Genomic DNA, 17,518 nt, shown 5'->3' on the forward strand with positions numbered 1-17,518 from the left:
GTTTGCTGTTCATTTACTCTGTCCTTGGTACACTGGAAGAAGGGTGTCGTTTATCACTCTGAGTACATGATCTCTTCATTTTTTTCAAAGGCATTATTGCTTTAGCATGCCATTTGCCCCTTGAAATGCTTTTAGTTTGAAACAGGCATGCTGTATATTTAGCTTTATCAAATACGTTTAGATAGATAATACATCATGTACGCATTATATATTATTACATATGACATAATAAGTTTAAGATACCAGTTACTTTTCTAATGTGAGGATCTATTTATTTATTTATTTATTTATTGGGACTTATATCCCGCCCTATCTCCCGAAGGACTCAGGGTGGCTAACAACAATAAAATACAAATAGAATACAAATATTAAAAAGAAATTAAACTATTCGTAGCCCCAACTAAAACCAATAAAACGTTAAAACCATATTAAATCCCTTATCATCAGTCCAGGTAGGCTTGTTGGAAAAGAAGTGTCTTAAGGTCACGACGGAAGGACTGGAGGTCAGAGACCATCCGGAGCTCCATGGGGAGCTGATTCCACAGGGCAGGTGCCCCCACAGAGAAGGCCCTCCCCCTGGGGGTCACCAGCCGACATTGTCTGGCCGACGGCACCCTGAAGAGGCCCTCTCTGTATGAGCGCACCGGGCAATGGGAAGTCATTCCTGGCAGCAGATGGTCCTGCAAGTATCCCAGGCCTAAGCCATGAAGGGCTTTGTAGGTGAGAACCAGAACCTTAAATCTCACCCGGAGAGCAACCAGTAATTGTACAATTGTACAATTCGAGATTACTGAGGGTTACAGTGCCTCCTTCCTTGATTGGAGAGAAAGGCTCGTGTCTTAGGAGACCAGACACCTCAAGAATAACTGAATGGCCTGGATAACCTTATCATGTATACATTCCAATGAACTATTAATAATGCATACCAAATCATATTTTGAGGGGTCTTCATACTCTTGATTTAGGGAATCCTCAGGAAATTGTTATCTCATCTTTCTTACCAAAGAACAACCTTAGCAGCTTTAAGGTTTCTCAACCTTAGCAACTTTAAGATATGAAGACTTCAATTCCCAGAATCCTCCAGCCTGCCAGCTTTCTTGGGCTGAAAATTGAGGTAAAGGGGGAGGAGATGCACTTTTAGAACTGAAAGATTTGGTTACCATAATCTTGCAATAAAGATAGTCTTAATAGTCATGATTTATTATTTATTTATTTATTTAATTAGATTTATATACCGCCCTTTCCCGAAGGACTCAGGGCGGTTTACAGGGTATTTAAAACCAAACCAATACAAAAGTTAAAAACAATTAAAAAAGATTAAATCATCCCTAAAAAATAAAAAAACCCAGCTAAAAATTCTCAGCCTGGGCCGGAGAGCTCAAAAAGCCAGGTTTTCAGGTCCCGGTGAAAAGAACGAAGGTCGGGGGCAGTCCTAAGCTCCACAGGCAGCTGGTTCCAGAGGGCAGGCGCACCCACAGAGAAGGCCCTCCCCCTGGGTGTTATCCGCCGGCAGTCTTTTACCAGAGGCACCCTGAGAAGACCCTCCCTGTGTGAGCGCACTGGACGAAGGGAACTTGATGCCGGCAGCAGGTGTTCCCTCAGATAGCCTGGACCCAAGCCATTTAGGGCTTTATAGGTCATCACCAGCACCTTGAATCTCACCCGGAGGGCAACCGGAAGCCAATGCAGCTCACGGAGTAGAGGTGTTACATGGGAGTATCGGGAAACCCCCATCACAACTCGCGTGGCCGCATTCTGTACCAGCTGAAGCCTCCGAGTGGTCCTCAAGGGCAGCCCCATGTAGAGAATATTGCAGTAGTCTAAATGGGAGGTCACGAGCGCATGAGTGACTGTGCATAGGGCATCTTGGTCCAGATAGGGTCGCAACTCCTATATGGTCTTCAAAATTGAGCCGTGAATCCAGGAGGACGCCCAAGTTGCAAGCCTTATCAATGGGGGGTAACACCTCACCCCCCATCGTTAAAGGTGGAATAGTCTGGTTAACCCGATATTCTGATATGCCGATGCTTCTTGTCTGGACCACCTCTGAGAGCTAGTTTCTGGGAGCTGAGGTCCAAATATTTTACAGTTGCCAAGGTTGAGAAACCATGTCATTGATCTATGTCATTGTCTGTTGCATTATTGCATACATTATGTATAGTATATGTGTGTAACTATACTGCATGTGTATAAACATACAGTAACTTTACATCAGGTCTCTTTGCCACCTCCCTCCCATCAAAGCATTGGGCCCAGTGAATAAAACAATAATTTGGATCCTCTCCAGTTATTTAAGAAGTTCTTTGGGTGTCTTTTCCACCTGCTTTCCCATTTCTGCACAGATTCACTACTGGTTTCCATGTGTTCTCTCTATCCCTCAGCTTCATCACTACCTTGTGGTAACTTTATTCCCTTATCCCAACTCACTCCCATCATCTCTCCACAAGCCTCTTCTTACCACTTTTTCTTTAACCCATATCCTATTCATTTTTTTTCTTCACTTGTCATTTGCCTTGCTTCTTTGCACTGTCTCTCTTTATCAGCCAAACCATCTTTCTTCTCTTTAAACCTCTCCTAATCAAACCTTAATTTTCTTTTTTTCCAAAACACATCTGTCACACATCATCAGTTTCCTATTTGGAACTATACTTTCTCTGCTACCAGTTAATACTCCATCAGCTTTTCTTTTCACTTATCAAACTCTAGCACCTGTTTTCTGCTGTTTTGTATTTATTACAAAGCTGATGGAGGAAATTCAGAGCATAAAATTAAACGTATGCTTAGATCTCCCTCTGAAAACAGTAGGCTTCAGACAGCTTAACTTTGGTGAGATTGTTTCCTAGAGCAAACTCTTCTCTTCCACTTAACACCATGCCAGGCAATGGTCAATACAATCCTGTGTATCAAAACACAAGTAAGGTAGTCTAGATGGGGACCATAAAATAATTCAAAGTGGGGAAAGTGAATTCCCCCCCCCAATCTCAACATGGTAGAAGGTTTTGCCATGGACCTGAAGAGTTAAAAATTGGAGATAGGGGAAAGAGCACTTTCTACAATGCAAAGTGAAATTATAGAATATGCTGTGATAATATATGGTATACGACTCTCAATGTGGATTATACAAATTAATGGAGAAAATTATCAATGCCTTCTGTTCATAATGGTTACATCCTATGTCCATTATCAAGATATTATACCTCTTAATACAAATGGTGGGAAGCCACAAATTGCTAGTTGTAAGCAATCAGATCAATATATGAAAGGTTCAAGTAGGCTACTTTATTATATTCTACCTAGATTGTCTCGGGTAATGAAGAGGGAGACGATGGCTTCAGCTCAAACATTTATTTGACTCAGCCCGGACAGGGCAAAACGGTACAACAAGCCTTTATATAGGCAACTGTCAAACGGGTTAACAAATCAGGGACGGGTGTTTTCCCGCCGAGGGGCCGTGCCCAATAATCAGCTGGCAGCTTTTGACATTCCCCCAGTGATAGCGCATGCACCGCTGAGCTGGGAAACTCTGTCAGCTGGCTGCTGCTTCAGCTGGGAAAACCGGGTAAACCTAGCTGGCGTTTTGACAGCTAGCGGCTGTCAGTTGGCTGGTGTATCTGCACATGCGCGACTTTGACAGCTTGCGGCTGCTGCCGTTTTGACAGCTCGCGGCTGTTACTGCGCATGCGCGGCTTTTTTGACAGCTGTCAGTGCAGCCACGTGGAGCGGCCTTTGACAGCTGTCATTCCTGTGAGGGATACACTACACCCCTTTCCCCCCCTTGAAGAAAACAGTGGAACTGGAACAGTTTTAACTATGGCCGAATGCATGTCGGCGTGCCTCCGGCCCACTCGAAGTCCACCAGGTAGGCAGGGGGTCGTCTGGGTCTTGTGGAGCGACGGAGTGGTGGCTCTTCATCTGCTGCGGGATTCTCCTCAGGGGGCAGGGTTTGTGGATCGGGGGGTGTTTGGGGATTAGCAGGGTGATCGGTGCCGGGTCAGTCGGTATCTTCTGGTGTTGGGCCTGGAGGGATGTTGAGGGGTGCCCTGGGGCGCAGTTGGTCTGTGTGCCTCCGAAGGGTGAGCCCTCCGCCGATGTATAAGAAAGGGGGCCGGTTTGTTCAAGGATAACCCCCTGAGTCCATTTGTCCCTTCCCCCATAGTTGCAGGCCCAGACATTTTGTCCCTCCGTGAAAGTCCTTGACAGCAGGATGATGGTTTTTTCGGCTGAAGGTCTGTCAGGGTGGAGCCTGTCGAGTCGAGTCACCAGCCGGCGACCCCAGCGAAGTTTGGCGGGGGATTTTCCGGTGGTAGATACGGGTGTGGTGTGTTGGGCGAGGAGGAATCGGGCGAGTCGGAGGTGCCAGTCCCCGGTGACGAGTCTGCGGAGGGAGTCTTTGGTGGTACAAGAATCTCCCCAGACAGCTTGCCCTCCCTTGGGAACAAACAGATAAAGTTCCATTGGACTGGGAGGGGGAAGGATCAGTCCTAGGTCTCTTGCAGCTGTGCAATAACTCAAGTCTACCTCCCTGTTTGATCCCTTCTCCTTGCCTGGCTGGTAATTTCCCAACCCTAATTCTTCTATGGCGCTATTGTTTTATGTCCTATTTCTCCTAGGAATAGCTTTGACCATTATGAGAACATTTTATGCATGCAGGAGATCCACTGAGAACCTTTAATGAGGCAAGACTAGAACCAAGCAAACAAGGATATTTCCAAAACCATACTTTTACTACTGAAATATTCAATACCTTACCTATTTTTTGTCCTTGAAGAATATCATATCGGTTTATTCCATCCACAAATAAACATGGATTTCTGACCAGTGCCTTTGATGGAAAGTGAAAAACAATGTTCATTCATTCTTGTTTAAACAATTATTTAATTAATTACTATTACCAGTAGCAGTAATTTAAATAATTGTTTATCCTAGCTACTACCAGCATTTCTATATAAATCAAAAAAGAAAGGAAGTCCTTTGGGTCCTGGTTAAGAGACTCAGAGAAGTAGAAGACATATATTCAATTGGAAGTAATTTTCATACTACACCCACATGTTGATATTGAAAACCCTTAGACCTAAGATCTAGAACTGTACATGCATACTTTCATCATCTGTGCAGACTGCTTTGAAACTGGACATGCATTTGGAAACTATAGCTATCAGTGAGATATATGCACCAAAGAAATTCTTTAGAACAGTCATGTTTCTTGCTACAAAAACTTCCAACTTCTTCTACCAATGTGTAATCCAGTTTAATGAATTATGCTAGAAGAGAGATTTAGAATGTACTTCATTCCATTTGAAGATATTGCACTACATCAAAAATGGAGCACTCAGCGTGCTTTAACATCTTTGTTTACGGGACTTGAAAGAAACTGCTGGAGTGATCCAGCTGAGCCTTGTTACCTATGGCAAGAAATTATTTATCTAGACCTCCGTTGTTAGTCTCACTCCTTTTTATTTCTTCAGTAAAGTAAAATAAAATAAAATCAGATATCTGCAAAAACCTCAGTATTAGTCTTTCATATCTTTCCTAATCAATTTAATTAACTGTCAGGGACTCCTCAAGGGTAGAATTCCCACTCCTACGCTCCTTGGAAAGCCACACAGGTTTATATTGCTCTAACTTAAAGGAAAGATTATGAATTGGACTTCACCCAGTCAGGTCCTGCTTAATTGCCTGAGGCGAGATCCTTTTCTGCCATCTGTAAAGTATTTGAGCCTCTTGTGAATCACAAGAGAATAACAGTATAGGCAGCCAGTGTGCAAATTAGTTTCATGCCCTTTTTTGAATGTTTGGGAGAAGGCAGCATGTGGTTGGGTCCAAGCAATGGCAAATTCATTCTTTAATGAGGCTCCATCTGTTCTGAAAAAAAATATGGTAGTGTGACTCCTTATCAAGAAACATGACTGCATCCAATAATGTTAGATAATTTACAGTCTCCAACCTTCCATTTGGGATAAGTTTGTGGAGCTGATGGTGGTGCCTGATGGGATTAGCTTATCTGGATCTTTTCAGTCAGGTTTCAACCCTGAATATAGTAATGAGGGTGCCATTGATTATGCTAGTGGGTGTCTGGCTTGTGATATGATTCTCTTAATCCTTCTTGATCCCTTAATAACTATCAATGCCATCTATCATTGTAACTTTCTGTATTGTGTTTGAATGCTGAGTATGGTTCTCCTCCTTTCTCTGTGGTTAGCTTCAGTTAGCATTAAGAAAGAGAAGAAATTAGGATCTTGCTTTATGGGATTCTTCTGTTTAGCCTCTAAATGAGGCAATTGAATAAGAGAATCTGACAGCACGGGATCAGGTACCATCAATATGCACAATATACATAATTGCATATCTCAACCTCAGGCCAACTAAGTGATACTACTGAGCTTCTGTCTCATTGACTGGGGTTAGTTAAAGTTTGTATGGGGAGGAACAGGCTTAGATTCAACCCTAGCAAGACTGAGTAACTATCAATTCAATAATCCTCTGTTTCAGGTGATTTTTTTTCTTTAATTTTTGATATGGGAACACATAGAAAATACTCATAGTAACTATGTTTAATTAATTAAATAGAAATAGAAATACAGGTTTTTAAAAACATTTCCCCTTGCTCCATCCAATGTTCGTCCTGTTCTACTTTTTTTCTGGAGTGCAATCCAGAAAAGAATAGCTCTCAGAACATAAAGCTGTTTACCTGCAAGCATTAATTCATGATTTCAATCACCATCAATCAATAGAATTAGGAAGCTGGACTCCTAACTGTTCAATTATATTTCTGTTTTGTTGTATGTAATAAAATTTTATGTGTTTTTATGTGCACTACTGGGCTTTTTTGTGTTCCCTCAGCTCAAGAAGAAGTGGAGTAACATTTCCTGACTGTGACTCCTTCATTAAAGCCATGTCACTACTTATTTATCTGAATAAATTCAGTCCAGAGTTTGAATTGTAACTGAGAAGAAGAAGAAACAACAACCTGTGATGGTAGTATTTGCACCAATTCAGTTTCTCCAGCAGAAGACCTTTTCAAAAAGGGGCATGACTCATTACCCTGAGATCAATTTTATTTTCTTAGGGCAGAATCCAGTCTTCTTTAGAAAACTTGTCAGAAAATCCCTTGTGATTTTATTCACCTTTTCTATGGTGGGCAGTGCATTAAGCTTTATTTTCCTATATTGTGCTACTGTAATGGGCTGTAGAAAGAGGAGAAAGAGAGAGGGAGAGAGATTTAGACCTTTGAGAAATCTGAAGTAAGTTGCCATGTATAGTACTTATGAAGATATTTTGTATAAGATAAGAAGCTAATTTTTTAATTTTTAATTTTAACTGGGTTTTTATTTTTCTCAGGGTCTCATTTAATCTTTTTTAATTTGTTTTTAACTTTTGTATTGATTTTCTTTTAAATACCCTGTAAACCGCCCTGAGTCCTTCGGGAAAGGGCGGTGTATAAATTTAAATAAATAAATAAATAAATATTATGAAAGAGACATAAAAGGCATATCTCTTCTTCCCTTTCTCTGACAATCCATCATCCATAAGCTATTGCAAAAGAAGAAAAATCCCACCCACTTTATTATTTATTCATTTATTCATTCTTTCTGTTTTTATGGCCATTCCTTTCAAGAATGCAGCTCAGGGCAGCTTACAACATGTTTAAACATTTTTTTAAAAACCAACATTAATAGTCACTTTTTAAAAAACAACATTGGTCATGAAAGATCAATCCAAATCAAACAGCTAACAGAAACCTATCAAAAGGGCATCTAAACTTCTGGTACTCAGACTGTGAATCACAGTCATGACAGTTCAGAAAAAGACAAATGAAACATATGAATAGTTGAGGTTCAAACAGGGAAGCTAGTTGATGGAGGATTTTGATAGCAGGTTCAGTACACCATAGGGAGGTTAGCATGATTAAGGGGCAGGGCCACTTAACATGTTTCTAAAAATAGATGAAATAAAAAATAATTAACACCATTTAGCTTAACTTAGCTAGAAGACTATTATATTTTAATACACATTTATAGTAATCTCCATCCAGCATTTTATGTGATCTCCAGGTTTAAAATAAATTAAGAGTTAATTTAGCTGGCATAAAATCCACTAGTTTACTGCTAATGTCTGCCAATCAAGCTGCCACAGTTGGCAAAAAGTTTAGCGACCCCTGTCTCTCTTTCACTCCTATGTTTCCAAATTCTTCAAATGGCCAGAGGCCCAGAAGAAACTGACATGAAAGGAAAGAGTTCTTAAGCATCCACTGATACTTAAAAGGAAGCAGTCTAATTCTGTCTAGCCTTTGGCCACTCTCCTTGGGGATTCTAGGAGTTATAATCCAACACCCCTGGAGGGCACTAAGACTGGTCTTAAACCAGTAGCGATCACTGCCTGGATTGGAATTTACTCAGCCATGCCATGAGGATGTTTAAAAAGTGAAATGAATTGTGGATGCATATCAAAGTTGTCTTAGCAAGGTGGAACAGCTGGGTGATTTTGTAAGGAAGCTGAGCAAGGTTGGGCCAGGTAAATTCTTGAATGGTAAATGATCAGAGAATATCAGAACTATAAGCTAGATGAGAAAATTGAAAAACCATCCTGGAAGAAGCCCTGCTAAACCACTTCCATGCTGTGGCTAACAAAGCTGTACAGTTATCAAGAAATCACTTTGATTCAAGGGCATCTTCATTTATTCTCATCAGTAAATTCGCTATCTGGCAGAGTTAATAATAATAATATCCATTATTATTAAAGTGCAATATAACAAGCCACCAGAGTTTTGCCTATTAGAGGGAAGTGTAAACTAGTATCAAATTTCTACATCAAGGTAGTCTAGATTTTTAAAAGATAGTATTCTTAATTTTGGGACGCAGTGGCTCAGTGGGTTAGGACGCTGAGCTTGTCGATCAGAAGGTCGGCAGTTTGGCGGGTCAAATCCCGAGTGCCACGTAACAGAGTGAGCGCCTGTTACTCGTCCCAGCTCCTGCCAACCTAGCAGTTCGAAAGCATGTAAAAATGCAAGTAGAAAAATAGGGACCACTATGGTGGGAAGGTAACAGCGTTCTGTGCGCCTTTGGCATCTAGTCATGCTGGCCACATGACCATGGAGACATCCTCGGACAAGCGCTGGCTCTTCGGCTTTGAAACGGAGATGAGCACTGCCCCCTAGAGTTGGAAACGACTAGCACGCATGTGCGAGGGAACCTTTACCTTTACTTTTTATTCTTAATTTTAAGCATAACATACAGAATTGTGTGGTTTTGATTATGGGCAAATCAATGACACAATACGTGCCTGCCAAAGTGGAGAATTTATGTAGGTCAAGGCTAGGTTGTTCAGTTTGCTGTTCTTTGAGCTTGTGTCTCTTCCCAGAGACATTTCATTAGCAGGCTACTTAACATCATCAGTGCGTGGGGAAATGGAGTTTGCTAGCTGTTTATAGGTAGTAGCTTGTATTACCAGCTGTAACCAGGGTATTGTTCCTTTCTTGAATGCTTTTGAGGTGGGATATTGTCTATTTATTTTTTGTTTGTTTGTTTCTCTGGTGCAATGAGGAAGGATCTGTTTAAATCTATTTGCTTTTTTTCACCTTAGATTGTTTCCTTTCTTGAAAAGTTTATACATGATTGTTATCTCATTGTGACTGTTAATCCCTGATTCATGGCCATGCCTCTAGGAGTTTTTAGTGGTTTCATTTTCTAATTGAAAGAAAGCAACCAAAGTTCAGGGAAAGAAATGTAATATCCCAACACCTCCTTTCTCATCACCGGTATATTAACTAATATACCGATAAGCAGAAATTCCAATCAAGGCTGGTAAAACAAGCTATCGCAGGCACCAAAAAAACCTCTGCTCTACTTTCCCATGCTTCTTGTCTGTAGGAAGAGAAGTCAACTCAGAGAACTCCAAGAACCTCACAATATATGACTGCTATGAGTACTTCCCAGTGAATTCCTGATTGTGTTGACTTTTGGAAGATCTGGAACAAATGATTATGGTTTTTGTAAAAAAAATAATTTTAATCCAATTTACTACGGCAAGTGGCAGCCCCTGCAAACTATGGCTGAGCTGAACGGTGTTTTCTTTGTCTTTCCTTGAACACGTTTTGCTTCCTATCCAAGATGCTTCTTGGATGAGAAGTGAAACATCTCCAAGGAAAAATGAAGAAAGTCCCGGTGCCTTTTGAAAAAGCACCTTTGGGACAACCACAGCCTGGATGACTGAGAATCTCCATAGACCAGGGGTCTTCAAACTTGGCAACTTTAAGACTTGTGGACTTCAATTCCCAGAATTCCTCAGCCAGCCAGTTGACAAGTTGGACCATAAGAAAGGCTGAGCGTCAAAGAATTGAGGCCTTTGAACTGTGGTGCTGGAGAAGACTTCTGCGAGTCCCTTGGACTGCAAGGCGATCAAACCGGTCAGTCCTAGAGGAGATCAATCCTGACTGCTCTTTAGAAGGCCAGATCCTGAAGCTAAAACTCAAATACTTTGGCCACCTAATGAGAAGGAAGGACTCACTGGAGAAGAGCCTAATGCTGGGAAAGATCGAGGGCAAGAGAAGAAGGGGACGACAGAGAATGAGGTGGCTGGATGGAGTCACTGAAGCAGTAGGTGTGAGCTTAAATGGACTCCAGAAGATGGTAGAGGACAGGAAGGCCTGGAGGAATGTTGTCCATAGGGTCGCGATGGGTCGGACATGACTTCGCAGCTAACAACAACAACAACAAAGTTGCCAAGTTTGAAGACCCCTGGTCTATGGAGATATGGTCGAGCTCATAAGTAAAGTAGATTTGTCCTTGTTCAGTATTTGGATGGGAACCATTAAGGACTTCCAAGGCAGTTGGTTAGATAGTGAGGGAAGTCAGCTCCCCAGAGAAGGAAATATTTAAAAAGGCAGAAAAATATATTTCCTAAAAAGATATTAAAGAACCAGGAAAGCATGCCCAGTTTTCTTAATAGTCCCAGGTCTCCTTCCCCCAAGCAGAAAACCAGTTCTATAGACATGCAAATGTAAATCATCAGGAAAGTTGGAGCTGGAAGCTTAGGAAGACAAAGACCTAAAATCTACATATCCCAGCCCCAGGAAAGCAGGATATGACCTTTGGACATAATAGGATTGACCCACAACCATCAAGAATACCAGAAAGGCACACCCAGACTCAGGTCAAAATATGTGACACAGGAAATACAAATCCTGAAACAGGAAATAACTCCAAACAAAAGACTCCAGGGAGTATAAACCCCACTCCCTACATGTGCTCAGTCCTTTTTCTGCTGGAATCATCTTTCTGTCTGGCTTTCCTCTGCAATAAACTGTAACCATTTTCCTAAAGCAGTCGCCATGTTGTTTATCCCTGGCTTGGATGGAATCATGATGAAGACTTTTCTTCCTACAATAGCAACACTGAAAAACATCCTGGGAGAAAGCTGTGCAATACCTATTTCAAGAGAACTGTGTGGAATGCAGTCACTAGCTCTGTTTGAAGTTAACATTATCTTTACATCTATGAATAAAGGATGGGGAACTCAGGCTGTGTCAGTTCTGTGTTCAAATCCTGCTCCCTTTAGGGATTCCTGTTGTCAAATTGGCTCACTTTACAAATCAAAACAAGCTGCTCCAAGCTGTCAGCACTGCCTGGCATCTGCAAATCAAGCTGTGTTCTTTCTGTTTTGTGCTCCAAAGATTCCAGGCTCTGAACGTAATTGGCAATTCTCTTGTCAATGCATGAGATAAAACTTAAACCTGCTTTACTTCTCAGCTGCTACCTTGGATCTGGAAGGCTGAGTATATTTTAAAAAAAAGTTATCTGTCACTTAAATAACCAGATATGGCATGACTCAGAAAATGCAAAACAAGCAAAGACATCTGATACTAAGGTGCTCTTCTTTCTTTACCATCACTTTTCAAAAACTAAATCTTGGGGTGGAAAAACAAAGAAAAAACATCTGAGAAACAACATGACTGTTGTGCAAAATGGATATTTCAATGAATGTGGATTGAGGTAATTGCTCATTGGAGCTTTCAACTAAAATTAACACTGAGCTTCTACCATTTTGTATAGAATCACAATGTAGCCTTTTAAATGCAAAACACCTTCTGCTCTGCCACTGAGCTTCACCATTTTGTCTTCACTTTATAAAACAGCCAAGGAAATGACTCTTATAAAGTTTACATTAATTAATTTTAAGAAAGAAGAAAAGGGAAATGCTGTGATGGGAGATGAATGAGATATTTCATACTGATAAGGAAGTGTAACAGGATAGTTGTATCTTGTTACACTTTCTTATCCACACCATGTATACTCAGACAAATTTTGACCACATGTGGGCAAAAATCAAGAATTGCCTGGAGATGTCTAGCAAAAAGTAAATCTAGTTACAGTATAGTCAAAATCCTTTGAATTTTCCTAATTAAGGTTGTTGGGTTTTTAGCTAACTTTCTTCCAGGATTTTTTTTTTATGTTACCATCTAATACCTGCTGCTTCTCCAACCAAAAAGTTTCTGGTCCAGACACTATTACAAAGCTTTACTTATGCTAATATCTTTCAAATATATTGGCTGGTTTTATGATGAAGAAGGTGATATTAACTTTTAATAACCAAAAAGATTCTTCAAGAAGATCTGTCCTCAACATGGTCCTTCAGGTCTGCTGACTTTATAGTGATAGTTATTTTAAATTTCAATATGCTTAGGAATAGATGCATGCATGCATGATGCATGGATACATGGGTGGTTGGATGGATGCATGGCTGGCTGGAGAACTGAAGACAATTAGCAGTTGAGATACATGTAGATGGCCAATAGGCTATTCAGAACAGGTATGTTCAATCAAACAATCAGAATAGAGCTGGAAGGGACCTTGGAGGTCTTCTTGTCCAGCCCCCTGCTCAAGCTGGAGTCCCTATATCATTTCAGAAAAGTAGCTGTCCAGTCTCTTTTTAAAAACTTTGAGTGTTGGAGCACTCACAGCTTTTGAAGGCAAGCTGTTCCACTGGTTAATTGACCTCACTGTTAGGAAGTTTCTCCTTAACTCCAGATTGCTTCTCTCCTTAATTAGTTTTCCAGTTCCGACTTGGATATTTAACTGGGCAAATTATTACTGAGGTGAAGGTTGATTTAAATGAAACTGGTTTGGCTATTGAAAAAAGGTTAGGATGAATTAGACTGATCAGAAAGTAAGGAATGCAGTTCCTAACAGTCCCAGGCAACGTAGCCTATGATAAATTAATCCAAAATATTTGGAAGGTATCAAGATGCTAATTGTTGGATTAAAGAAATACACTTTAGAATTTGATTTGTCTTTCTAATTCCGTTCCACTGGCTAAACAGGTGGGGAACTAACCTCTTCCCTTGGAAGGCTGACATCAAATAAAACACTTAAGTCAATGAACAAGTGACCGGAAGAAGACAGCAGAATTTGTACCTGCCATAAAGGAAGGCAAGAAGACATATTCTAAGGTAGAGTAGAGGTAGATTGGATTTAGTCTGGGTTGTGAAGGTATTTATCATCTGTATTTTCTGTACAACAAGAACCTAGAAGTGGATGTCATGCCAAGAAGATAATTCCTATATATACTATACACATGTAAGGGACATGGTGGCTCAGTGGGTTAGGACGCTGAGCTTGTTGATCAGAAGGTCAGCAGTTTGGCGGGTCGAATCCTGAGTGCCACGTACCAGAGTGAGCGCCTGTTACTCATCCCAGCTTCTGCCAACCTAGCAGTTCGAAAGCACATAAAAATGCAAGTAGAAAAATAGGGACCACTACTGTGGGAAGGTAACAGCATTCCGTGCGCCTTTGGCATCTAGTCATGACCACGGAGATGTCCTCGGACAAGCGCTGGCTCTTTGGCTTTGAAACGGAGATGAGCACTGACCCCTAGAGTTGGAAACGACTAGCATGCATGTGCAGGGGAACCTTTACCTTTTTAGTATACACATATACAAGTATCCCAAGGACACAGTAAATTTTATCACTACTCACGTGTGGTCTCAACCACTGTACTTTTCTCAGTTTCTCTTGTGGAAACAAATTAAGTCCAATGGACTGACTATTTGCTGGGAATGTATCATCTTCAAAAAGTAGGCCCTTATGCAAGCAGTAGTCTTGCAGTTTAACAAAGTCCTGGTTGTTAAACGGCAAAGGGAAAGCTGGACTTCCTTCAGTTGCTTGATTTTGCTTGAGAAGCAGGTTCTTGTCTTTCTCCTATAATGAGAAAAAGGGGAATGGAGAAGAATTTCATTAGCTGACAAATTTAAGAACTGGGGTTCATTGAAAAAGAGATCACTTCTATGTCACCAAATCAAGAGGATTTAGATTTGGCTGAAATGTGCACTAATCTTATGCAGAGAAATGTAGAAACAATTAATGATCAAATTGGGAAAAATCAATAGGGGGCAGTTTTTCTAGCTTGATTAGGGACTTAACTCAGGTATGGTGACATTGTGGACATTGAGGACATTTCTGCAGGGTAGTGTCAAGTCAAAGAGGCGAAATTGTCCAGATTCAATAAAGCGAGTTAATATTCACATTAGATTAAAGTACATACTCTTAGAAATGGTAAGCACTTCCATTTCTAATTTATTAGTGAGTTAATTCAAGCAGAGTTTGTTGGAACATTTCAAATCTAGAATATAGAATAATAGAATTGGAAGGTCTTGTAAGTCTTCTAGTCCAACCCTCTGCTCGAGCAGGAAACCCTATAATATTCCAGATAAATGGCTGTCCAGTCTCTTTCTGAAAACCTCCAGTGATGGAGCCCCCACAACTTCTGAAGGCAAGTTCCATTGGTCTCTTTTTCCTGTTTTGTTTTTCGGCAGGAGCTACCATTTATAAGATGAGCTATGATTAAATCTCCCTGTTATCTGTGATTGTTTCTGTCTAAATTCTTATTTTCCCAGTCTCCTGCCAACTTTCACAGTTAGAACATGTGTACAATTCAAAGAAGTCCTTATTCCTATTATCTGTTAGAATGTGGTATTGCAGGCTAATTCTGCCAACTGCCAGCAGTTTGATTCTCACAAGATCAAGATTGACTAGCCTTCCATCCTTCTGAGGATGGTAAAATGAGAACCCACATTGTTGGGGGGGCAATATGCTTGACTCTGTAAACCGCTTAGAGAGGGCTGTAATGCACTGTGAAGTGGCATATAAGTCTAAGTGCTATTGATATTAAATGCCCTGCTAAAGATCATGATCTGATAGGAGCAGCTGGACTACAAAAGTGTGCAGTCCATGATTGAGTGATGTTTATGCCAAATTGGTTTACAAGCAGGACTATCTGCACATGGAAAGAAGATCTGGACTTTCAATCCACTAGCTTTTGCCCAATAAAAGTGAAACCACTGAGATAATTAACAAGCACGGGCACCATTTGATTTGATGAAAATGAATTATGAACCTAACTAAATAATGAATCTATAGAAGATTGCTTTATGTAGCTGAGCTTTCACACCAACTTCAAAGCTTTCCCCAGAGCTTCTGTAAGCCCTTATTAAAGACTTCATCCCATGAACCAGATGGTTGCAGACCTCAAACAACACATTTAGACATAGATTCTTTGCAGATTGATTTTGCATCTTGCAGTAGCTCTCTGCCACAAAGATACATTTTCCATTAAATGATTAATTACTTTCTACATTGACTTAAATAAGGAAAGCGGCTCCTTTTTTAAAGATGAAACTGGATGACATTCCAAAATAAGCTTCCACTGACACCAAGAATTAATATTCTTTTCCTGGTTCCATTTCTCCTACAATGGAAATAAATCTTATGTAATGTAGCATAACACGACAAGAGAATGGTTTCCTCTTAACAAATACTCATTTGCAACAGTGCTCAAGTCCCTGCATGCAAAGATCTATTTCTCCTAATGCAGTCCCAGCAAAACTGATGACTAATTCCACAGCCCAAATTAAAACTAACAGAGCTTGAAGACTGGGGTTGACACATGCCCAATCTTTCTTTTCACTCCTCTTGATGAAGAACAGAAAGAACTTTTAGCACGTGAGCATGTATGCTTAATTACATTGTTTAACACACTGGGAATAATTTAGCAAGTGAAGTGAAAGTGAAGAAGGCATTTCACTCTCCTTTGTGCTGCAAAAGAACCTTGTCAAGTACATAAGAAAGGGTGTTGGGGAGACATATGAGCAAATGTCAGAAAGCAGTATTCTCTGCCATTTAAAATTTCCTGTTACAGAAAAAGAGGCTGATCACTGGCCAAAGATAGACTTGCAATTGTGGGAAGCTGCTTTTTGTTAGTCTAGCTCATGGGTGTCAAACTTGGTCATATCACATGTTGTATCATGATGTATCATGATGTTTTTTGCCTTTGTGAAGCTGGGGTGGGTGTGGCCTGCACATGACGCATCCAGCCTGCGGGCCACCAGTTTGATACCCATGGTCTAGCTGGATTAGTACTGTCCACTTTAAGAACATAAGAAGAGCCACAGTGGCTCACATTATAAATCCATCAAGTTAAGCCTTCGATTCTCACAGCAACCACAAGCTTGGATATCTTTTTTTTTACTATATTTTGCAGTGATGACTTTAGAGTGATTATAAGAAGTCACTTAAGACTGCCAACACTTAATTGCAGTCTGAATATTTTCTAAGATTCCCCTCAGATTTCATCAATGAGTTCAGAAAATTAATGGCTCTTGGTTGTCTGAAAAGATCTGATGCATGCTGAATTTTGCAAGACAGTTTCAACAAATTAGAAACAGTGCTAGTTATAGCATTGGCAAGTTAACATACATGATTCACATCATAATACTGAAGTGGAGAACTAAAGCAAAGAGAAGAGGTATCTGTGTTCAATTTGTCCATGACAGTAGTTACTAAGCCTGGGCGGATCTTTGAGCATGCCTTGCTTAGCTGGAGATCTGAATGATGTGGCTTTATTGAAAAGATGGACATCAGATTTTCTTTGCTGAAGGTGTAACAAACTTTTGAGTCATGTGAACATCTGGTATCTTTTTGGAGTGGAATTTTCATGTTTATTAGAAGGTTTATACAAAGCTATTTGTCTCACTAATCCCATGAGCCCATCTCTAAAACTTGGCCACCTCATCTATTCCCTTGTCCATTTTAAAAAAAATCATCAGACAAGAATGTGACTAATTAGAATAATAGGAGAAAATCTCCAGTGTGATAACTGGCAAGTTTCTCAAAAGGTGAAAGTATGATTATGAAGCATTGCATTCCAATTATGCTTGTATACTTCTATTCATATCATCTCTAAATGCCATAATTACTCATATCTCATCTCTTTGCTCACATATAGTTGTATCCTGCTGGAATGCCATCTGTTCTATAGTGGGGATTTTTAGATAGTAGTATCTCAGAAAATGACTGAAAACTTGCTTTAGTAATTAAGTTATACAACTTAATCTCTCCCTCTTTTAATTCCTGGACAAGATTGTTTTGAAGACTTCCCACCCACCCACCCACCCACATACTTCCATTCTCTATGTAGATACTCTTTTCTGTATTATATGAACAAAACAAATTAAATGCAAAAGATGCCT

General features: G+C 40.3%; 1 protein-coding gene across 1 annotated transcript in view; it reads right to left on the reverse strand.

The window, feature by feature from the left end:
* The window catches only part of LOC310632781 (calpain-13-like), a gene marked incomplete at both ends in the record, with an annotated part of 96,125 nt that extends 79,308 nt beyond the window's left edge, over nucleotides 1-16,817 (reverse strand). Inside the window, 3 exons of the mRNA XM_083350200.1 lie at nucleotides 4,750-4,822; nucleotides 13,971-14,192; nucleotides 16,746-16,817. Coding sequence (XP_083206326.1) covers nucleotides 4,750-4,822; nucleotides 13,971-14,192; nucleotides 16,746-16,817 — 367 coding nt within the window. The remainder of the gene's footprint in view (nucleotides 1-4,749; nucleotides 4,823-13,970; nucleotides 14,193-16,745) is intronic.
* Between the last annotated feature and the right edge of the window lie 701 nt (nucleotides 16,818-17,518).

Source organism: Vipera ursinii (assembly GCF_947247035.1).
Source record: "Vipera ursinii genome assembly, chromosome: 1".
Lineage (NCBI taxonomy): Eukaryota > Metazoa > Chordata > Lepidosauria > Squamata > Viperidae > Vipera > Vipera ursinii.